The sequence below is a fragment of the Geotrypetes seraphini genome, chromosome 6 (genome assembly GCF_902459505.1).
Source record: "Geotrypetes seraphini chromosome 6, aGeoSer1.1, whole genome shotgun sequence".
Classification (NCBI taxonomy): domain Eukaryota; kingdom Metazoa; phylum Chordata; class Amphibia; order Gymnophiona; family Dermophiidae; genus Geotrypetes; species Geotrypetes seraphini.
In genome coordinates, this window is record NC_047089.1 from 218,842,289 (window position 1) to 218,866,132 (window position 23,844).

At 48.1% G+C, this 23,844-nt stretch overlaps 1 protein-coding gene across 2 annotated transcripts in view; it reads right to left on the minus strand.

The window, feature by feature from the left end:
- GFRA2 (GDNF family receptor alpha 2) overlaps window positions 1-23,844 on the minus strand; it is a 256,914-nt gene that overhangs the window by 124,409 nt on the left and 108,661 nt on the right. The window contains exon 1 of one of the 2 annotated variants that reach the window (XM_033950512.1): window positions 10,637-11,063. The exons of the other annotated variant lie outside the window; for it this stretch is intronic. Coding sequence (XP_033806403.1) covers window positions 10,637-10,676 — 40 coding nt within the window. The 5' untranslated portion in view covers window positions 10,677-11,063. Of the gene's footprint in view, window positions 1-10,636; window positions 11,064-23,844 lie in introns of those variants that run through there. 2 annotated transcript variants of the gene reach the window in all.

Sequence of the window (23,844 nt, forward strand, 5' to 3'; positions counted from 1 at the left end):
GACAGATTTTTCAAACTAAAGGGGACCACAAGTACAAGGGGGCACTCGGAGAAATTGAAAGGGGACAGGTTTAGAACAAACGCTAGGAAATTCTTTTTCACCCAGAGGGTGGTGGATACATGGAATGTGCTTCCAGAGGCTGTGGTAGATAGGAGCACTGTACAGGGCTTCAAGGAAGGCTTGGATAGGTTCCTAGAGGACAAAGGGATTGAGGGGTATAGATAAGTGTAGAGATGGGTTATAGGGATAGGAGTAGAGGTAAGTTACAGGAATAGGAGTAGAGATAGGTTATAAAGCTAGTCAGGGACCAATGCTCAGGCAAAAGGGCCTGATGGGCCGCCGCGGGAGCGGACCGCTGGGCAAGATGGACCTCCGGTCTGCCTCAGCGGAGGCAACTTCTTAAGTTCTTATGTTCTCATTAAAGCTCATTCATAACACAAGATATAGATCCTCATTGATTTGTATATAAAAAGAGAAAAGTTTTTTAAAAAAGAATTTTTGGAAATATATCTTCTGATATATCTCAATATCTTACAGTTAGTCTTCTATATATTCATGATATTATTCATGAATATATAGAAGACTAACTGTGAGATATTGAGATATATCAGAAGATATATTTCCAAAAATTATTTTTTTAAAAACTTTTCTCTTTTTATATACAAATCAATGAGGATCTATATCTTGTGTTATATAATGTCTTTAGCTGTCAATTATTTGAACCGCGTGGCTGTGCAGTGCCTTTGGAGTCCATTCAATATTCCCACTCGAAGCAGGCGAGCATTGATCAAATAAATGCCCCTCTGTTTTATCCCTTCTCTGTTCTCTTTCCTATACCAAGTTGTAGTTCCTCCCTCCATTTCCCTCTCGTCGAAAGTACGTCTGTGATTCCCCAAAAATTGTTTGTCTCCCCCATTTTTATTTTTTTTTATTGTTCATCGCTTTGTAATCTATGAAAAAAGCGATTTTTATCAAATCTCCATAAACTTGAAACTTAGGGTCAAATCCGTTGTCTGGCCCAGGGCAGCAGAGAATGAAGACACAGCCTGGCCTGCCACTGCTGTCCTCCTTCTCTTCTTGCCATGATCAGTGGGGGGAGGGGAAGAGGGAGGAGTGCCAAGGTGGCCCAGTATTCAAGAGGGAGATTTTAGGAGACATGCCAGCCAAAGACATAGCATGATGGGGCACAAGGGGAGCTATTACTCCCCCAAATAGATTTTGAATAGAACGGCGCCTCTGCAGATGAGCCCTTCAGCCTTATACCTGCACCTGTTTTACAAAAGGTCTGCTCCCCCTGATGTCAAAACCTGGCTACGCTTCTGAATTCAGCCCTGCCTCACTCTGCCTCCTGGCACACCTCAACCCTGCACCGAGAAGCTGCCACCCCCCCACCAGCAGCGGAAGATACTTTAATAAAATTCCAACTCCTGATGCCATAGGATAAAGCTCGAAAAGAAACTAAGGAGGAGGATATTTATGATGCTTATTTATTGATGTGTTTCGGCGGACTCGCCTTCCTCAGAGAGCATCCAGAACATCATCCTCCATAGCATTTTTTAAGAATCCACCAGAAGGCTCGTTTCAATGTTGAAGAGCCCATTTGCATGTCAGAGACTGCTAGAAATCTCGTTAAAGACAGCGATAATCCATTTTGATAATCTGCCGCTAAACTGCATACAGGCAAACCGGAAAACAGTTTAGCAATGATGTTAAAGTTTTGAGAATCTGGGCCTGACTTTGGCAGACTTGGAAGGTCCGGAGCTAGGGGAAGAGTCATGTGAGTTGCTGATTCTGTCTCCTGTTCCCCTTACAGAATTTGACACAGCTGTGCTGAATTCCCTGCTCTTTTTTTCATCCACCACCTCTTCCTTCTCTTCTTTTCCCACCTGCAAACTGGATGAAAGGAGGGGGGGGGGGGGCAGGACCCTTTCTGGATTTTCATCTCCCACTGGTACATGCATGCATTTCATAAGAATATAAGAGTTGTCATACTGGGACAGACCGAAGGTCCATGTCTCCAACAGTGGCCGACCCAGGTCACAAATACCTGGCAAGATCCCAAGGAGTAAAACAGATTTTATGCTGCATATCCTAGTAATAAACAGTGGATTTCCCCAAATCCATCTTATTAATGGCATATGGACCTTTCTTTTAGGAAATTGTTCAAACCTTTTTTAAACCCTGCTAAGTTAACTACCCGAAAGGGCTTTCTGCTCTAGCCAGTGGCCCCTCTCACCTACCTGTGGTTAGAGCAGAATCCACGTTATTAACGCGAAAGAAAAAGCAGACTTCCCCATCTGGGACCAGCTAGTGTGTAGATATAAGATGGATACCAAAGGCCCCTAATACCAGAACTGGCAAGATGTCTGGAAGGAGCTTTTTTAGCCATTACTGAGTTTTCAGGTTACATCCCAGTGTTTTACATACCAAATTTTATAAGAGACATAACAGCAAATCCTGCCTTCATCCTTTCTGTGGGCTGTCTCTTACTATAGTAACACCTAGTATGCTAACATAAAAAACCTACCTAGCCTCACCTCCTCTCAGCATTTCTCACTTTCTCCCCCTCACAGAAGTTTTGCACCAGTGCCAAGCCATCCAGTCACAGGGGGGACCATCTATTTACAGGTGAGGCCCACTCAGAAGCAGTGTATACCAATGTCGAGAACCAAGAACATAAGAAGTTGCCTCCACTGGGTCATACCAGAGGTCCATCGCGCCCAGCAGTCCGCTCCCGCGGCGGCCCATCAGGTGGTGGTCGGGTGGTGGTCGGGTACTGGAATTTGGGAACACAGCCCAAGACTGTCATGGTGTTCTGGGGACCCAGGCATTCAGGCTGAGGATCCCTGCCAGCCAAGATATTTTGGGCTGGCAGTGGTGATTAGGGGTACAGGGGTTGGAAAGAAAATGCCTCATGCCTACCCATTCCACCCATTTGCCCATTCAAAAATCATTTTCTGGCTATGAAACTGGCTCCATTATCTCTAATGGTTGGTCATTCATTCCATGCATCCACCACCCTCTCCATGAAGAAATACTTCCAGAGATTACTCCTGAGTCTTCTCCCCTACTTCCTCATTCCTTGCCACTAAAAGAGAACTACTGAATTCTATTCACAAAAATGCTGCACAGCCCCCTTACACAATGCAGTGCTGTAAAGTGTGTGAAGCTCAAATATCTTTTATTTGATATTCTGCATTTCTCCTAGAAGGGGGGAAAGGGAATTGGACTCATATACTACTTTTTCTGTGTGTAGTTATGATCAAAGTGGTTTCTATTTTGTACTTGGGCGATGAAGGGTTAAGTGACTTTCCAGAGTCACAAGGCACTGTAGTGGGAATCAAACCCACACAACCTTAGGGTACTGAGGCAGCTGCTCTAACCACTAGGCCATGCCTCCACTGAAAATAAAAAGCCACCATCAATACAAACCAAAATCAACACAAACAACGAATAAACCCCATACACAAACACATAATAATTCCCCACCCTCTTACTAGACATCTGACACTCCCAAGTCATATTCAACTGAAACCTTTGTGATTGAGTTCCAAAGCAACTGAAGACACATTTGTTCACAAATTGATCAATTCTCTCTAGTTTGTATTATTTGTTAAATTTTGTAAACCGCATCAAACTTACCGGTTATGCGGTATAGAAATGACTTGTTCTGTTCAAGTCTTTCAAGTTTTATTAGGATTTTATATACCGCCTATCAAGGTTATCTAAGCGGTTTTACAATCAGGTACTCAAGCATTTTCCCTATCTGTCCCGGTGGGCTCACAATCTATCTAACGTACCTGGGGCTCTGGAGGATTAAGTGACTTGCCCAGGGTCACAAGGAGCAGCGCGGGGCTTGAACCCACAACCCCAGGGTACTGAGGCTGTAGCGTCAACCACTGCGCCACACACTCCTCCAAAAGATGACAAAATTCAGGGAAAGCAAGAATGACATGAGAATCCCTACCGGAGAGAAAAGCCAGAGAGGCCTCTACGATGGGGAGAACAATCCAGATACGTGAGGGAAAGATGTCAGCCCTACAGCAGTGGGCAATCCAAAGCAAACTTTATTTTGTCAGTCTACGCTGCTGACAAAATAAAGTTTGCTTTGGATTGCTCACTGCTGTACGGCTGACATCTTTTCCTCACGACTCTTGTATCCGGATGAGAATCCCTGCAACTTTCAGTTCCAGAACCCATCGTACCGCCTCACCCACAATAGCCCTGAATGGAACATACTTCCAAACTCACAGGCCTTCACATTTATTTCATTCAAATGAAGTAGAAAACCTACAAAAACTGCTTTAGCTCCTTGCCTGGCCTAAAGCCATTGTGCCTCGCTGTAGAGGCAGCACTTAGGATGGGTTTCATCTAGAAAAGACTAGGGTCCGAGGAGGAGTTTGTTGCCTTCTCACAACATAGGATGCTGCCCGAGAGAAATTTACAGGAACATCTGAGGCTGGCAATAAATAAGCATCAGTGAGACATCTGCAGATAATAAAACCCTAATCCGAGGAGGAGGTCTGCAGTCTGCAATGACTACCAGATTCACTGTCCACTATCCAGTGTACACATGGCTTGATTCCCAGGCAGAGCAGAGCTCCAGCCACAGACGCTCATCAGTCAGTAGACAGAGCTGGCCACATTTGTACACCATCTACTGAGCCGTGCTGTGGCAGCGCTTTAACCTTAGCTGGTGCTACCGAAACCAAGTCAGGTCCACGGATGTCACCCATGTGACTGTCCAGGGCCTCCATTCACAGAGAAAGACCGCTGTGCGGTATGTCTTTGTCTCCTCTCTTTAAAATAAAACAAAATCGTCTACCTCGTTTCTAAACTAGAGTCTGTCAAGTGAGAGACAGCCAAGAAGATAATTTTCAGTAAAGGGAGACTATGAGCAGTAGAGGTGGGTTGTGCCCTCTGTTCTGTGCAAGGGGATGGGGGGAAGGACGGAGACGCAACCCTTTCACAAGCAGAGTTACTCAGATATATGCAGTTGACTAAAATGCCTAATCGAATCGAATCTGAGATTTATGAGTCGCCCAAATAGGTTCAAGGCGACGTATAATGCAATTTAAAAAGATACAGTTTAGTACAGTACAAAAGATGCTACAGGTGATACATTATGAAACAGTATGAGAGGTGGGAGATGACCTAGTACTGATTAATGAGTGGTGATACGAGGTAGAAGGTGGTGGTGACGTTATAGTCCAATGTCTTGTGGCTGATTGTGTACGTTGCAGCCCTTGCCTCTGCCAGCACAGAACAAAAGAAGTTATCCTGCCATTGTATCGGGTTTTAGGCTCTAGGGTCAGTTGTAAAGTGATTTGTAGGCTCAAGGGTCAGTTTTCTGGGTCTTTAGCCTCTTTCGGAATGTGAGGTAGTATGGATCAGATCTGATGGTTGTGGGGAGGTTGTTCCGTGTCTTTGTGTCGATGGTGCAACACACGCCTGCATTTTCCTAAATCTGTGAGAGGGTCCTGGCTGCCTGGAAACCCTTAGAGTTGCTGCCTTAGCACCCTGAGGTTATGGGTCTGATCCCAGCACGGCTCCTTGTGATTCTGGGCAAAGTCACTTAACCCTCCGTTGCCCCAGATTGTGAGCCTACTGAGACAGAGAGGGAAAATACTTAAGAGTACCTGATAGAAATTGTACACCACCCAAGATAGGACAGTATATCAAAAGCCAATAAACATAACATAAGAACATAAGCAGTGCCTCTCTGCTGGGTCAGACCAGAAGTCCATCATGCCCAGCAGTCCGCTCACACGGCGGCCCATCAGGTCCAGGACCCGTATAATGATCCTCTATCTATACCTTTCTATCCCCTTTTCCTTCAGGAATTTATCTAATCCCTTCTTGAACCCCAATACCCTACACTATCCTGTCACACCCTCTGGAAGCGCATTGATTCTGAATCTGTCTCCTCTTAATTTATCCGAATGCCCTCTCGTTCTTGTAGTCTTCGAAAATTTGAAGAATCTATCCCTCTCCACTTTCTCTATGCCCTTCATGATCTTGTAAGTCTCTATCATGTCTCCTTTAAGCTTCCGCTTCTCCAGGGAAAAGAGCCCCAGTTTCTCCAATCTTTCAGCATATGAAAGGTTTCCCATACCTTTTATGAACCCTCTCGAGTATCGCCATATCCTTCTTAAGGTATGGTGACCAATATTGGACGCAGTACTCCAGATGCGGGTGCACCATCACCCAATACAACGTCAAGATAACTTCTTTTGTTCTGTGCTGGCAGAGGCAAGGGCTGCAACTAGTAAAGTCCTGTACTCCTTTTCTGGATGTTTAATTGTGAATTAAATTATTATTATTATTATTATTAATAATAATAATAATAATAATAACAACTTTATTCTTTTATACCGTGATTACCAGAAGTTCTAGGCGGTTTACACTAAGAGAAACTGGGCAGTCAGCGAAGTACAATCACTCAATAAAAATACAAGTTACAATCTTAAAAAAAAACTCCTGAGTTAGGTAATGAATTTATCAAACAGAGTAGACTTGACTAATTTTCGAAAAGAACAGTAAGATGTAGCTTGATGGATACATTTACCTAACCAAGACTCCCTGAAAAAAAGGTAGTGCAAGCCTTTGTGGGAAAGCTCTAGGCATCTGTTGGACTGATCATAGGCCCCGCAGAAAATGAATATCCAGGGAAAAGACTATGATCCATTGTCCAACAAAGAGAAGCCACGGGAAGGATCTGAAAGAGTTGCCACTTTCCATGTAGCGCAGCCTTTCCCTGCTGTTTCTCTCTGCCCTGGAGCCTCCCTCCACCCACTGGCTGTGCAGTTGGCAGTGGACCTATAGAAATGGGAGGAAGAGAGAGGATGGGGAACAGGGGTAACCCAAGGACCTTGTTTACTTCAATTAGTAAGGACTGAAAAAGTAGGGCCATGTGCAAAATGATAGGGCCAGCCATGGTGGGGAATGACTAAGGGTGAGAGGAGGGGGGATAGAGAAATGGTGAGAATACTGGGGGAAGGGAGGGGGAAGGAGAGGGGGATAAATGTAGATGGGAGATAAATGGGTGAACGTGAAGTGGAGATAGAGAGTATGTAGGAGAATGGGATAGTGTTGGAAAATAGAAGGGCTTAAAGAACTAGGGAGGGCTTGTGGAAGGGGGTGGTGAAGTGGGAGTTTGGGAGAAAGATTGTAGGATAGATGTGGTATGGAAAGATCCCTAAAAACCCCTTCATGCCAACGTCATTTTGTACTCTTTCCACTCCTCCTTCTCTACACATTCCCACGGTCCCCTCATTATATCTATGAACAGCTGCACAGACATCCACATGTGGGTCACAGAGTCATGCAATCTTAGATTCTACCATATGGTGCTTTGTAAGGGGAAAAGCCCTAACTTCATTGCTGGGGAATGTGGAGTGTCTATGTGCTTTGAAAATGAGCCCCTAAGCATAGCTAGATGGTGTGGGAAATGAAGAGGGGGCAGAGCATAACTTTCCTCCTCGATGGCGTGAAAACCAGCTCCTTTGCTCACTTTAAAGAGACACGGTATACAAAGTTAAGCTTTAGTTTAGTTTAAAATAAACAAGGATGAAGAATACAAGAACAATTGGTAATACTGGGTCAGCGTGATCCCCCTTTCATTAAGCTCTTCTAAGGGACATGTAAAGAACAGAAAGGCAGGGCTTGCCCAACCATAGGCAAGACTGGGGGCCACCTAGGGCAGCAGGTTTGGGGGAAGAGGGTGGCAAGAGCAGCTGTAGTGAAAGTAAAACAATAGATCCTGGCAGCCACAACAACTCAAAGAATACTTTACCTGCAGGATGGTATATTTAAAAACATGAGGGGGGAATTTTTGTATAGGGTATCCAAAGTTGGGTGCTCAGTTGGGTGCATGGATTTAAGATCCGCATGCAAAGTAGTTGGATTAATTGGTGATAACAATTAATAATTGGTGTTAACAAACATTCAATGGCAGTCATTAGGCATTACTTACACATCTGTACCTTACTAGGGCTGCTCAATTCCGGTCCTCGAGATCTACAGGCTGGCCAGGTTTTCAGGCTATCCACAATGAATATGCATGAGAGAGATTTGCCTGCACTGCCCTCTTGGTATGCAAATCTCTTTCGTGCATGTTCATTGTGGATATCCTGAAAACCTGGCCTGCCTGTAGATCTCGAGGACCGGAACTGAGCAGCCCTGCACCTGTTCTATAACATGCCTGCCACACTTGCATAGCATGCAACTCCAAAGGGGGTGTGGCCGTGGGAGGGGGCATGGGCGGGTCAGAGGTGTTCCCAGAATTTAATTATATCTGCATTTGCGCATAAAGGATAAAGAGTAAAGGGGATGGGACGTGATATACTGCTTTTTCTGTGTGATTTACATATTTTAGGCAGGTACTGATGTTGTAGCTAGGGCAATGAAGTGTTAAGTGATTTGCCCAGAGTCACAAGCAGCTGCAGTGGGAATCAAACTTAGTCAACCTCAGGGTGCTGAGGCAAGCTGCTCTAACAATGGCCACACCCAAAGTTAGGCATGAGATGTGTGCTAAGTTAGTATTTTATAATGGCTGTTCCACTTGGAAGGGCTTCCATAGAATTCTAGTTTAGTGCAGATCATCCCAGAGCCTAACTTCCGGCGATCTATATAGAATTCCCCCCATGAGGTCTTAGCAGGTGTAGGTTATGGGCCTGAAAATTAATTAAGGGCGATGCAATAGGCTGAATATTCACCTAGGGCACCCCAACACTGCCCTGAAAGCAAGGTAGTAGAACCTCTGAACTCTCCTCCTCTCCTCACATTGCACACAATGAACAAAAATGTATATTAAGTTACAAAAAAAAGCATAAAATACACTAACAGATATAGTCCATGTCTATCCAATCTGCCCATCCTCACCTCCCTTACCCTCCCTCAGAGAATCTTTGCACTTATCTCATACTTTCTTCATATCTGACTTTGTTTGTCTATCTCTGTTGGTATCCATCACCCTTTCTGTGAATAAATATTTCCTTAGGTTACTCCTAAATCAATCCTCTCACCCTCATCCCATGGCCCCTCCTCCTCCTGTGCCTCTATTCCTTGGAGGTATTTAAAAATCTTTATCAAATTTCTGCCTCCCCCTACTCTTGTCAATGATATTTTAGATCTTTAAGTCTGTCTGTTCCCAGAATAGTTTTTCCCTTTTTCTATAGTCCAGCGATGAAAGAAATCATTTTCTTCCTTCCTTTTAGGGATTGAACATTTTAACTCCCCTGTACCAGCCCAGTGGCAACAGTGACCCCTAGTGGTTCTACCTTTACCTTTGATAACTGCAATAGGGAAACATTTCAGAAAGATTCGATATTGTGTTCTGCACTCGGTCAAGTGTCTCGCTCGAATTTTGCACGCAGAAGTCGGGGGGAGGGGGAAGGAATTCTCCCCGCGCCCTGCCCCCCCCCCCCCCGGGCATAAACCGTTTGTTGCCCAGCTCCGCCATCTATACCTGCCTTTCCAGCAGCCCCCCTCGAGTCTAAAAGCTGCTTCATCCCCGCTGCTCCTTAGGCCAGAGGTTAAGTGCTGCAGTAACAACCCCCCTTCCCCCCCTCCCCCGAGAAGCCCTTGTGCCTTTCTTCACCAGGCTTCGCTGCAAATTAGACCAGGAAAGGGGGTTCGATTCATCTTTCCATGCCTCCATCCCATGGTAGTTACTATTCCTGTTCTGTCTCAAGATTTCGCACTATTGGAATCGGGAACATTTTAATACCTGGCTGGGTTGTTTTTTCTTGGGAGGAGGGAGGGTTAAAGCCTCCCCATTGGATCCGAGGGGATATTGTATATGATTCCCAAGTAAAGGTTAAAGCCTGGTCACTGCAAAATCCTACCAGCGCCTTTGTTAATGTAATGCAGCAATTATTACACCTCCACTCCCACCTCGACCATTAGCTAAACTTTCAGGGCAAATGTTCCCGTTTCGCTGTTCTTCCTTTCTTTTTTAACCCACAGAACCCGGCTTCCTTTCTCCCAGTACAATCTGAAACAGAAACCTCACACTGCGAAGTATTTGGCGGGAATGTTTAGCGCTTTGCAAAGAAATACGTCGAAATGAATCCCAGCTGAAGATATGGGTTGTAACTTGAAGAAATCGATAAAATAGAATTGAGAAACATGAATCCCAGCTCTCGGGTTCTGGCTGGCGTTTGCCGAACCGGCATCGGAACCTTTCCAATCTGCAGAAAGCAAATTCCGGGGCTGACTGGATGCAGTGTGAGGGGGGGGGGAGGGGATACTGGACCTTTGATATCACTCCATAATATACACCGTTTATATCCCGACCGTGCAAACTCCGGAAGGACTGGTTTCCATCCTCAGCCATTCTTAAAAAGAAATTATCTGAAACTTTCAAGCACAATTGGAAAAGGAAAAAAAAAACACCCCAATAATAATCATCCTTGCACCCCTTTAATTTTAGGGGGCAATTCTCAGCACCAGACATGTCCCAGCCCCGGTACATCAGCAGATCAAGTTTTATTTTATTTTTTTGCTTTGCCCGACTCTAAACCCGTCCAGCATCTCTCCAGCCTGGCAGCATCCAAGATTATAGATTTGGTCTCTATCCTGTAAAAGCCCCCACGAATCCAAAAAGCGACGAGGTGGCCCCCGGATTACTCACCCAGCAAGAGACAGACACTGAGCACGTTTGCAAAGATCATGTTAAAAATCCAGCGGTTTGGAATCCAGATCCAGGGCAGAGAAATCCCGGAGAGTGGCACCTTCAGCTTTCGCACGGGGGCAGGATCGGGGTCCCGCTGCCCCTCGGCCGCATCTTTCACCCCCGAGGAGAGACGAAGCGAGGGCTGGAGACCTGCTCCCTGCGCGATGCCGGCCGGCTGCAGCGCGGTATATCCGGACAGGAGCGAGGGAGGGGGGCAGGGGCTGGACCTCCCCGGACTCAAACGCGCAACCTGCCCCTTCCCAATGAAGGCAACTTTCCTTGTGCTCTCCACCCCCTTCACATCTCGCTCTCTTCGTGCCTCCCCCCACCCCTCTCTTATTTCTTTTCTCTGCGCTTGTCTCTCTCTTTTCGCTTCAGATCGCTGCTGTCTCTGCAGCTTTCCTCCTCCTTCCCCGGGGATCTGGAGGCAAATCGCCCGCCTCTAGAATGGGTGGGGAGAGAGACCGCTACGGCGGCACTGGGAGGGTCGGGGGCACTCTCCTGGCAGTGAGGGGGGAACGAGGACACTCGCCAGGCAAGTGCGAGTGGGAGGGGAGAAGAGAAGAGTAAATTGGACGGCGCGTAAGAAATCCGGGAGCTCACTTCCAGCCAGGAGGAGGGATCGCGGAGCGAGTGTCAGGCGACGGGGTCGGAGTCACTCTCTAGAGAGGGATCGAAGCACTCTTCAGAAGCGATGGTGGATCGGAACAGTCTCGGAGAGAGAGAGGGCTTGTTTCGGGTGCGCTCTCTGGAGGAGGGAAAAGCGTTGGAAACAGTCTACGAAGAGGGGATCGGGGGCAGTCTCGGGTAGAGGGAGTGTAAGGGCACTCTCCAGGGAAAAGGATTAAGGAGATTCTGTGGGACGGGGGGGGGGGGTCGGATCATCTCCTCTGAGAGAATCGGGGCAGTTTCCGGGACGTTCTTCAGGGGTGGGATCAGGAACACTTACCCGGGCTCGACGTGGGGGGAGGGGACAATCGCGGAGCCCCCCTCCACAGATTGCTGCTGCTTCCGAATCTGGGCACCTTTCGGGGATGGGGTCGAAGACAGTCTCCTTGGGGGTTAGGGATGGGGGGATCTTGGTCACTTTCTGAAGCAGAGTCCGAGGCGCTTAGGGGATCGGGGACGCTCTTCCGGGAAGGAGGTCATCTTTGAGGCCAGGGCCAGGGACACTCTGAAGATAGGGGGGTCATTCTAACATTTTCAGGGCGCTTCCAGTCCAGTCCCATTAAAAAATCGGCAGCGGGCCTTTGACCCATCGCTTCCCGCAGAAATGTCTTCGAATAGTAACGGAGAAGCCGCGTAAAGACCTCGAGACGCGCGGAATACGAAGAACAGCGCCGCAGAACACGCGGTAGTATGTATGGAACGAGCGGTATAAACGGTAAAGCGCTGCAGAAACCGCGGTATACAGACAACGAGGGTTTCATAGGTCTCCCAACTTATATGCGAGAAGAGGGGGGGGGGGGAAATTATTTTTGACCCCGAAGATTTATGCCCCCGGAATACCGCAGTTCGCCCGGAGCTGCCGTGGTTTTGCCGACGGCTGCGTTTCCGTTTCAGTCGCTCTCCCTCCACGCGATTAGGGGGAAAAGTTCACGGTCCTTGCAGAGGCAGAGGCGGGGCTGGAACCCCCGTAGGCACTAGTTCCAGTGTCACCCCCCCCCCCCATCCAGGGTGAGCCATCCCTTCTGATCACTGTCCTCTGGCAAAGGTCAGAGACTTTGAACTTGACCGTCAGCAGGTTTTTTTTCCCCTCGAGAACTCTCCGGGGCTTCGAATCGACGAGTCCTTTGAGTCGCTCTCATCCTCCTGTGATGACCTTAGGACCAATAGATCCGCGAGGTCCGGAAGGTCCGTGTTTTACCCTTTCCCGGACCAAAAGACTAAAAGAGCCCAGGGAGCTGCTCTCTCTTTGGGAAGAAGGTGCTCCTGCCTCTTCCCCCTCCCCCCGATTGATGTCTCCGTAGAGCTGGAGTCATTCCTCAGTAGCTGAGCAGAGAGGCACAGGTAAATCTCCAGCCTCCTCCATGCTCTGACCCCCCCTGAGCAAATGCACTTTTATTTGTAAAGCTGCGGTTCCTGAAGGTGATAGAAAGGAAAGTGCCTCCTAGCTCACCTTTGACTAGCCCTGAGCAGGCACGGAAGCATCCTTTACAGATGAATGCCTCTGGGAACGCCAGCGATGGAAGGAAACATTCAGTGACTGCGATCTGGTCCTCTTTTGCCCTTGGCAAACATGTTTTCTCTATTCCTTCTACTTGTCAGGAATTCCTGGGAGAAGGTAGTATGGAATCTTGCGGCTATTTGGGATTCTGCCAGGTACTTGTGACTAGGGGCTAGATCAGACACAGGCAACTCCAGTCTTCGAGGGCTATTTGGGATTCTGCCAGGTACTTGTGACTAGGGGCTAGATCAGACACGGGCAACTCCAGTCTTCGAGGGCTATTTGGGATTCTGCCAGGTACTTGTGACTAGGGGCTAGATCAGACACGGGCAACTCCAGTCTTCGAGGGCCGGAATCCATTCGGGTTGTCAGGATTTCCCTCAATGAATATGCATGAGATCTATTTGCATGCACCGCTTTCGATGCATATTCATTGGGGAACTCCTGAAAACCCGAATGGATTGCGGCCCTCGAGGACCGGAGATGCCCATGTCTGGGCTAGATTCACCAAGGGCATGGATCGGATCCGTGTCCGGGGGGGGGGGGGGCTTATTCTTGAATCGCCCTCATACAAATGAGGGCGATCGGAATCACGCCCCCCAACCAACCGCCCAGATCGCTAGTCTACAACACCCTGAAACATAGAGGGTCTGCGCCTGCGCTGGCCCTCTGTGCCCGGCAGAGCAGGAAACCTACTTTTTTTTTTCTTTGCAAGCCCATGGTTTTAACCCGCTTTAAACCTGCGGGTTAAAACCACAGGCTTGCACTGTGGGGAAAGGCAGGAGAGTCGGGGCGGCAGGAGAGATTTGGGACGAGAGCAGGATATCGGGGCAGAGAACAGGAGATCAGGGCGGCAGAAGGCAGGGCAGTCAGAAATGACCAGAGCGACTGGTCCTCAGCAGTTCCTTATTTTTGATCAGTCAGCCCAGTCGATGTCCCTCCTTTTTTTTTTTTTGTTTAAGTGAATCGCTGCCTGCCTGCATTTGAACGCCATTCCCCCTCATTTGCATGTGCAGATCGGAGGATAATTGGGACAGAAGTTAGTGAATTGGGTCGGAGGGAAATCAGGTCACAAAGGGGTCGCTAAGTGGTTGGAAGTTAATCGGTGGGCTTAGTGAATGTAGCCCTAGATCAGGGATCTCAAAGTCCCTCCTTGAGGGCCGCAATCCAGTCGGGTTTTCAGGATTTCTCCAATGAATATTCATTGAAAGCAGTACATGCAAACAGATCTCATGCATATTCATTAGGGAAATCCTGACAACCCGACTGGATTGCGGCCCTCAAGGAGGGACTTTGAGATCCCTGCCCCAGATCGATCACTGCTGGAAGCAGGATACTGGGCTGCTCCAATATGGCTATTAATGCTGCTATGTGTTTTTCTTAGTTCATTATTCCAGTGAAACCGATCCCACAGCAGAATGTATGAACCTGGCCAAGCCTCTCCTACAGAATATGAGGGAAGATGCCTGTAACTTTGGGGTCAACCTTGAACATTGCTCTACGCCAGGGATCTTAAAGTCCCTCCTTGAGGGCCGCAATCCAGTCGGGTTTTCAGGATTTCTCCAATGAATATTCATTGAAAGCAGTGCATGCAAATAGATCTCATGCATATTCATTAGGGAAATCCTGACAACCCGACTGGATTGTGGCCCTCAAGGAGGGACTTTGAGACTCCTGCACACTTAACAGGCTGATTCTGCAGTGTGCAGTGGCGTCGTAAGAGTGAGCAGTGCTCGGGGCGGTGGCAGCCCGCTCCCCTGCCACGCACGATCCCCTTTCCTTTTCCCCGTACCTTTTTAACATCACTGGCATGAGCAGCGCGCCCACGTCGGTGCGGGCTCGCCCTTTGGCGTCACTTCCTAGGCGCGGGTCCCAGAAGTGACGTCAGAGTGCGCGCCGATGCCGACACAGGCAGCAGCCTCACGCTGGGGAAGTAAAAAAAAAAAGAACGGGGGGAGGCAAGGGGCATGCGCGTGAGGCAAGGAGAGCAGGAGGGGTGCCGCACCTTAGGAAGATGGCGCCCAGGGCGGACCACCCCTCACCCCTCCTTACCACACCACTGACAAGTGTGTTCTCATTGTCTGTACATTCTGTATTCAAGGATTCGCTTATTCATGCATAAGTGTAACCCATTTTCGCTATTCATGGTCATGTGCAGTGTGTTCCCATCAGTGGCGTAGTAAGGGGGTGGCGAGGGAAGTGGTACTCCCAAGGCAACATGGTGGAGGCGCTGACACCTCCCTGCCCCCCCTTCCCTTCCCTCATACCTCTAGTCGAAGAAGTTGTTCGAGGTGGTCAACAACGTGCTCTTCGTGACCCTAACGGCTCTCCCTCTGATGTCACTTCCAGGTGCCATGCATAGGAAGTGATGTCAGAGGGAGAGCCGATAGGGTTACGAGGAGCACATTGCCGACTGCCGCTACCAACAGCTTCAACTAGAGCAGTGGCCTCAAACTCGCGGCCTGGGGGCCACATGTGGCTCACCAGGTACTATTTTGAGGCCCTCGGTATGTTTATGATAATCACAAAAGTAAAATAAAACAATTCCTTGATCATATGTCTCTTTAGCTATAAATGACAATATTATTATTAAGACTTAGCCAAAAGGAAAGATTTATAACCTATAAAGTTTTACCTCTTGCAAAATTGTCATTTCTTTAAAAAGACATTAACTATTTTTCTGAGGCCCTCCAAGTACCTACAAATCCAAAATGTGGCCCTGAAAAGGTTTTGAGTTTGAGACCACTGAACTAGAGGTATGGGGGAAGGGAAGTGGGGGGTGCATGCGGCAGGCGAGATCGGGGATGGAGCAGGGGGGTGGAGACAAGGGCAGGAGAGGGGTGCCATCGCCACGAGTGCCTCTCACCCTTGCTACACCATTGGTTTGAATATCAGCCAATGGTCAGTTAACTAGCTAGGCACCCTCGAGCCTTCCCATTAGGCCAGCAGCAAATGCCTAGTCTGAATCTAGTTAATACACAGAGAAATTAGAAGTATAAATATAGTACATGATATGATGGCAAACACAATTATAGTAAAAGAAAGCTGGGATCAGGAAGAACTAGTGTTTATGATTCAAAAGGAGCCTAAGATGGTGGCTCTGTCTACCCAGCTCCTGGCCAGGTCCAGCCCTGATCCCTGAGTCATTTTGAAAATCTCCTGGGACAAGGCGGCAAGACGCTAATCTGGAAAGACGGGACATCTCTGATATGTGGGACAGGAATAAAAACTCTGTTTAAGGAATTGAGAACAGAAGATCTGTAAAGAGCGTAGGAGGGATAGAACAATTAAATGCTTTACAGAACTTAATAAAGCATAATGAATCTTTAATTAATGTTAGCATCTATCCATGAAACAATGCAACGGAGAGATATTAATATTAGAAAGTTTATCTCCCGTGTGCAGTGCCAGCAGCAGGGAAGAGAGCATATATCGCACATGATGGGGAGATTACGGAGAGGGGCACAGCTAGCTGCCCTCCGAGGTACGCTCCGGCTGTGGCCTGTTGTACTGTGTATGTATATAATGCTATCATCAAAGGGACTCTGCCAACAATCACTTGGATCCCAAGTGAGCCTCATTTGAAAATGAATAAGGATAATTGCTGCAGAGAACTAGACAGGAGAGGCTTGTGCTTAACTCCCAGATGAGAGCTGGAGGAAAGGGAGTTAGAAGAGATGCTCTACATGAGTGGAAATCTAGAGTATGGGGCATCTACGAACACGTGAAATAAATCTCATAAGGGAACAAATATGTGTGAAATATTGGTTTATTTTATTTATTATCTGTTTAGCCCTGGTCTTTCGCCCCCCCGCCACGCAGCATGAGGCGCCGGCCTGCTCATTGGGTCGGGGGTGGGTCGTCCGTCCAACACCAGAGCTCACAAAAAGATACAAATGTCTGTGGGTTTGTTTCTACAATACTGGTGACTACAGTCACTCGGGCCCAGAATCCACACTTGAGCTTGGGCGTAGGCCAGGGCCAGACAGATTCAGTAGGCCGGAGGATGGGCAACTCTGGAGTCTGAGGAGGGGGAGGAAAAGTCCTGTAAGCTCAGGTGAAGACCCCCGAGAATTTCCCTGTCACAGCAGGAGCAGGCCAAAGCAAGGCCAGTACAGATAAGACCTAAAATGGTTGCTGAAAAAGCAAAATGGGCTCTCTGACTAGAAATTGTCAACTCTGAGAGACACTTCTGCTTTTTCTTAGAAGCAAAGGCAACCAGAGGGCGTAGTTAGAGAGAAAAACAATAACAACGGGATCTGGATAGCTCCTACTACCCCCCAGACACTCCTACCCCACCTCTCCCTGAACTAACTAATAGACCACACACATATTTGGTATAAATAGCCGCAGCTCAATTTATTAACAAACCAGAAATAATTTGCATAAATTAACATCCAAAAGCATTAACTTGCATATAACAAATCAGCAGCTCCCCCCGAGCTATCCGGTGTAACCATCAACAAAGTTTCCCCCGACCCCGCCATGAACAGCAAGAGTCTGAAGGGTGGCATGACCTCATGCCCCATTAACTTATTCAGTAGACCCCCGGGCACGGCTCCCCGCCGGCCCACCGCTCATCGCCGGATGAGCCCCAGCACCCAGTAGCTCGGGAGACCCGCCTCCCCGAGCTACTAAAGCCATCAATAAAGGGTGGGTGGGCGGGAAAAAAGCCGCCCTGGAGGACTCGGAAAAAAGAAGTCCTCCAAGGTCCCGGCTTTAAAAAGTTTTCTCAGCCACGCCCCTTAGCAACCACCAATCGCGCGCTTACTCAACACAACCCGACTTCCCCCAGGGCTCTGACTTCCTACTTTACTACCCCTAACTAGCCTACCCATGGGCACTTAGGGCTCCCAGCCCCGTGTTAGTTTTCGCCCTTCGAGACAAGCTCTCGGGCTCCCTTTTCTGATTAAAAATTTAAGCAGCATGATAACTTTATGAAAGTTTCACCAGAGGAAAGACGAACTATGGATAGAAGTGTACAAAAAGGCTAACCACAGAACTGGAAAACCGTTAGGCCCAGGTGCTCGATGGAGGTTCTTGATATATTAAGAGAACACTTTTGGGGAAAGGAGGGTAGAATTAGATGGAAAAAGGCGTGACACAGAATCACTCAATTATATTAACCAATCCATAGTTTAATATATGAGATAATATATATGATTAACCAATGAAAGTGTGAAATGTAACATGCACCAACGTGGACCAGAGCTGCCAGAATCATATAAAAGAAAGCTCCTTGAACCAAGGATTCAGAACTCATCGGAAGTTCTCCATCAGTCTGGCCAGCCTGGTATATGCTCTATCACTCTGTATGCTGTGTGATTTATTCCTGTAAGCTATTACTATTTGATTATTAAAACTCATATTATTTGTATCAGCATAAAGAGAGTTGAGTGGTCTGTCTGTGAAGGCCTAGAGTCTTCAAGTCTCACTCGCCCCACTCGAATGCTTCACTCTCCTTCTGATGTAAAAGACAGCTTAGTCCAATGTATGAGTAAACCAAACTGGAATTTTATTCAAACTTGATTTGAAGAACAGTCTTTGAACGATTTACCTTCACTGAGGGGAAAATTCTCTAATGTTCACAATAAAAATGTTCAAAATAAAAAATAACAATTTCAAAAAGTTGAGTCATTCTTAAAAAAACAATGCATGCAAATAAGGGCTGCAGAGGGTTGCTAAATTTGCATGTGCCGATCACTAGGAACAGAGATCGGCACATGCGCAGAATATACCCACAAATTTTTAAAAAAGACCCCAAATCGAAGATCAGTAGGAGGGATACCCACTCCCTCCCGCCACCACAATAAAAACAACCCCCCTCCTCCTGACACATACAACCCCAGCAGCAGAATGGATGCCCACTCCCGCCGCCACCCTCAAGCAACCCCCTGACACAAACACCCCTAGCAGCGGGAGGGAAGCCTACTCCTTCCTGCCACCACCATCAAGCAACCCACCTGAGACACACCCCTTCCAGCAACACTCCTTCAAGCTGCTGCCATCAAATGACTCATCCAACACACACACCCCTGGAAGTGGGGGGGGTGCCCAATCTATCCCCCACCACTGTCAAGTGACCCACTTGACACCCCCCCCAGTAGCGGAAGGGATGCCCACTCCCTCCCGCCACTGCCATAAAGCAACCCACCCAACACACCCACCACCGGCAGCAGGAGAGATGCCCACTCCTTCCTGCCGCTGCCGCAGTCAGGACAGAATTAATTCTTCGAGGGCCCCTAGGCACACAAGTACACTGGGCCCCCTAGCCCTAGTCCCGCCCACACCCCGCCCCTGCCCCGCCCATACCCCATCCCCATTTATTTACCTGTTTTCTTATTCTTTATTTCTACTTGTATTTCTTTTTTTCTGTTAATATCAAATTCAAAGATTACCATACCAGTGCCAGTGTACAGTTTTAGTTCTATGCAAGCCCCAAACATCTCTGAACAAATCCCCCTTTTCTTCCCTTCCCACCTTGCCCAGGACTTTAACTCGGAACCCTTTCTGTTCCCCTCATCTGGCATCTCTCTCCTTCCCTTCTCCTGTGGTTTTATCATCTCTCTATTCTCATTTCCTCTACTTAGATCTGATATCTCTGTCTCCTTCCCCATTATTTGGCATTTCTCTCTCTTCCCTTTCTTTTTCTTCTCTGGCCTTCCTTCTCTATTTTCTGCCTCCATCTAAATTAAATTCTCTCATACTATTCAGTCCTCAGTTTCCCTCTTTTCACTGTGTCTACTTACAGCTTGCCACCCCTTTCCTTCACCCCTCCACTATCTCACTAACTCTATCTTCTTCCCCCTATCCAGCATATGCCTCCCACCCAGCATGTGGGAAAGCAGCAGCAGTGGTGAGGAGGTGAGGACCCCTCACCTCCTCACTATTGCTGCTGCTGCTTTTCCATATGCGACTGACGCTAACAGCACAAGTTCTCCCCACTTCCATCATCTGCCCCTTCTCCCTCTCACTCCACCCCAGGCATTTCCATCGTGCTATCCTGCCCCCTCAGTGAATTGCCTGGGGTGGAGGTAGAAAGAGAAGGGGGCAGATGATGGAAGTGGGGAGAACTTGTGCCGTCAGCATCAGGAGCATGTGGGAAAGCAGAAGCATTGGTGAGGAGTGACCACATGATACCAAGGAAAAGTGGCCATATAAATAAATTGATGAAACAAGTTAGTCTGAAGCTCACTTTAGGAGAAAGAAATACAATGCTCTGGGAATATAAAGAAATGCACTGAGAATTTTTTTTTTAAAGACGAGATTGAACAAGAGGCCAAAAGGGTAATCTCCCTCAGAAACAAATGTTGCCTGAGCTGGGGGAGGGTACTACATGAATGTAACCAATTATGTTCAAATCTGTTTTTATTATGAATACAAGAGAGAATACAATCAACAGAATCTAGAACAATCAACAAGGCAGAACAAGTCCAGCACAGTACACCCCTCCCCCCCAAAAACCCCCAAAAGCACATCCTGTAACCACACTGCAGCCCTAGACCAGGGCTCAACAGTGCTCTCAGTGGTTACCAGCAAAAGTACACCAGCATGTGACCTGGACTGGAGTCACCCTGCAGGTTTTCCACAAAACTTAATCAAAAACTCAAACACAGTGGATAGAATTGCAAATGTGAAAATTTTACTTGTTCAAAATAAAAGTCAAAAATGGCATACAGTTCAAAGTAATCAACCAATGTCCCAACTGGAAACAAAATAAAGCCTGAGGAAAACTCTGGCAGCCTTCAGGATTTGTATTCCTCAAGAAACAGTTCTCTCTGTGTCCTGCACTCTTACAGAGCAGCTTTATATTACATTTTCTTTTCTCCCAAGTCTGCTCCTCAGCAGCACTCAGGTAAGTTCATAGCTTTTTCAACAGTTTCCAGAGATAATCTTGTTCACTCCAATTCTCTAGGCAAACATATACAAAAAAAAAAAAAAGTCTCCAGCCTGAAAACTGTAGCAGGGCTGGGTAAAGAGGAGTCCATTAATTTTGCCTTCAAAAGCACACAAAACCGCTTTCAAACTTCCCTCCCAGGTGTTGGCAAACTTCTCCCCACTCACTCTTAGCTTCAAACAATTGTCCAGAACAGAAAAGACTTTGTCAGTGACTAGGAGCAGGAAAAGGAACCAAGCCACAAAAATAAAAGGAAAAAAACAAACTCACAATGATTCAGCACAGGCTGAGAAGCAGGAGCTGCCAATCCTCATGGCTTTCCCTGCAGCATAATTACATACACACTGGTTCCTGCTGCAAAAGGTGGTGTGGACCTCAGCTTCCTCCACACCTGGGTCTAAGGCACTGCCCTCGCTTGCCAGACATGCCTTACTTGGGAAAGTGTAGTTACTTACCTGTAACGTAGGTTCTCCGTGGACAGCAGGATAGTCAGCCACATATGGGTGTTGTCCCAAAAGCTCCCAATTTGCGGATAAGCTCTCCAATAGCTCAGATTTTTTTTTTTTTTTTTCTCTGAGCACGTGCAGTGCCCGGGCCCCATTGGGCATGCCCGAGCCCTACCCATTTTGCCCCTGCTTCCCCCTAATCCCCAGGATGTTCCTAGCTGTGGCCGGGTTGGCCATATGGGGAGGCGGGTGGGTTGTGTGGCTGACTATCCTGCTCTCCATGGAGAACCTACGTTACAGGTAAGTAACTACACTTTCTCCTAGGACAAGCAGGATGAGTCAGCCACATATGGGTGACTCCCTAGGGATGTACCGACTGGACCTGCGCTTTAGCGCTCTGTGCATCCCTCGCCTGGCTATGGAGGCGAGCCGGGCAGGGTAACCAGGCGAAGCAGGTGGAGTTGTGGAAACAAAGTTTTTGATAAAGTGCTGTGTTAACTGAGCAATAATACTCACAGAACAGTGAAACTGGTCAATAATAATCAATGAACAGTGAGAAACCAACTGGTCATCAGTGACAATTTGTACTTGCATGTGAGAATTCATACTTACATATTCCACATTCAGTCTAGACAGGAGTGCTGGAAGACCTACTTAATCAATATGTATAACACCCTACTTGATCAGTGTTTGTCGATATTTATAACCCCTTACTTGATCAGTGTTTGTCAAGGCTGTGCTAGTGGTTGCTGTCCCTCCCGGGAGGGAAGAGCCACTTCCAAGACTGCTCGGCCGACTTCCAAGACTGCTCGGCCGAATGCATTTGGAGCATGGAATGCTATGTCAAGGCAGTAGTGCTTGGTGACGGTGTGTATGGAGGACCAAGTGGCTGCATCGCAGATATCCCCTATTGGTGTGTGGTGCAGATGAGCCGTTGTGGTGGCTATGGCTCTGCGCTGGTGGGCGTGGGCTCCCACCTGCGGTTGATGCTGCGCTCTTCTATAGGTGAAGGGGATGCACTTGGATATCCAGCGCGAGAGCCTGCGTTTGGTGGCTGGCAGTCCTGGTCTGTTTTGGTCGTAGGAGACGAACAATGAGGCTTGTCTGGTCTGTTGCATAGTCAGGGCCCGCACACAGTCCAGGAGGTGTCGCTGAGGTGGCTGTGTGTCTCCCTGTGGGGGGATGCAGAGTGCCGGGAGGCACGCTGAAGCCATCTTCGGCAAGAATCGAGGGTGGGTTCTGGGTACCACCCTGTTCTCATGGAGGAGTGTGTCAGGGGGTGATGGACCAGGGCCTGGATCTCGCTGATACATCTGGCCGACGTGATGGAGGTCAGGGTTTTCCCGGCCAGGAATACGGGATCTGCCTCCCCCAAAGGTTTGAAGGGGTCGAGGTGAGCTGATGCGGCACCAAGTTGAGGTCCCATCCAGGCGGTGGTGGTCTGACCAGTGGGTGCAGATTGGACAGTCCCTTCATGAAATTTTGTGATTACTGGATGCCTCGACACTAGTTTGTTGTCTAGGCCAGTGTGGTATGCCGCGATTGCACTTAGGTGGACCTTGATGGAAGTGGGTTTTAGGTCCCACTGAGATAAGCTCAGTATGTACTGCAGGATGTCCAGTATGGGGCAGTTGTAGTGGTCTCGTTACGTGTCTGTGCACCGGTAGCGGAACCTTCTCCATTTCAACCCATAGCATTTTCTGGTTGAAAGTCTTCTGGCTGCCATAAGAATGTGCTCCACATCTTGTTGTAGGTTCGCCCTCTCATCATCCATGCGGTCAGGGCTAAGGAACGCAGGTCGTGGTGAAGGGTAAGGCTCCCGTGTTGTGTTATGAGAACTGCACTGATCGGAAGGGGGAGAGGTGGGTGAACCGCTATCCCTTGCCGGAACGGGAACCATGGTTGCTGGGGCCCAAAAAGGCCCAAACAGGGCTGCCCTTGGATGCCCCTGCCCCTCGGGCGGTGCTTGTTTGCGTAGTAGTTATGTTACTGTTGCGAGCGCAGGGGCACAGACTGCTGCCAGTGTGGACTGGCTCAGTGGTGAGCTGGAGTCCCTGTTTTATTTTATTTATTTTCTCTCAATGGCCTCCTGATAAAGCCGCATCTGGAACTGGAGCGCAGCAATTCGTGAGCTCAGCATTGCGCCCTCGAAGGTCTTTTTCCCCTTGGAATCAGGGTTTTTCAGGTCCTTCCCTGACGGGGCATTGGAGGGGGGGGGGGTTCATGCTGTCCTGTTTCTCTTAAGCGCCAAGGCTACCGCAATGTCCATGTATGGCTGCTGCGGGTTGTCGAATCCCCGGGCCGGAAAGCTCTGGTACTTCAGTCCCAGTCTCCTTGATGTTGGTTGCCCTGAAGAGGGAGTCTGCCAAATCTTGTCTCTGCAGTCCAGGAGGTTCTTGTGGATGGGATCGCCACCGCCTGCCTGACATAGTTCAGGCATTGTAGTAATCTGTGTTGGGTACTGGTGGTCCACCCATGTGGATCTTGAGAAAGGCTATGAGTTTCTGGAGAAACTTGGGGTAAATCCTCGTTTGTGGGTTTTTTTGGGAGGGGGTTAAATTAATTAATTAATTTATTTATTTATTCTTGTGGGTGGCTGGAGGCTGGTATGCTGCTTGTTCTTCCGTTGCATGGCATGCCGCTGGAACGCGCCATG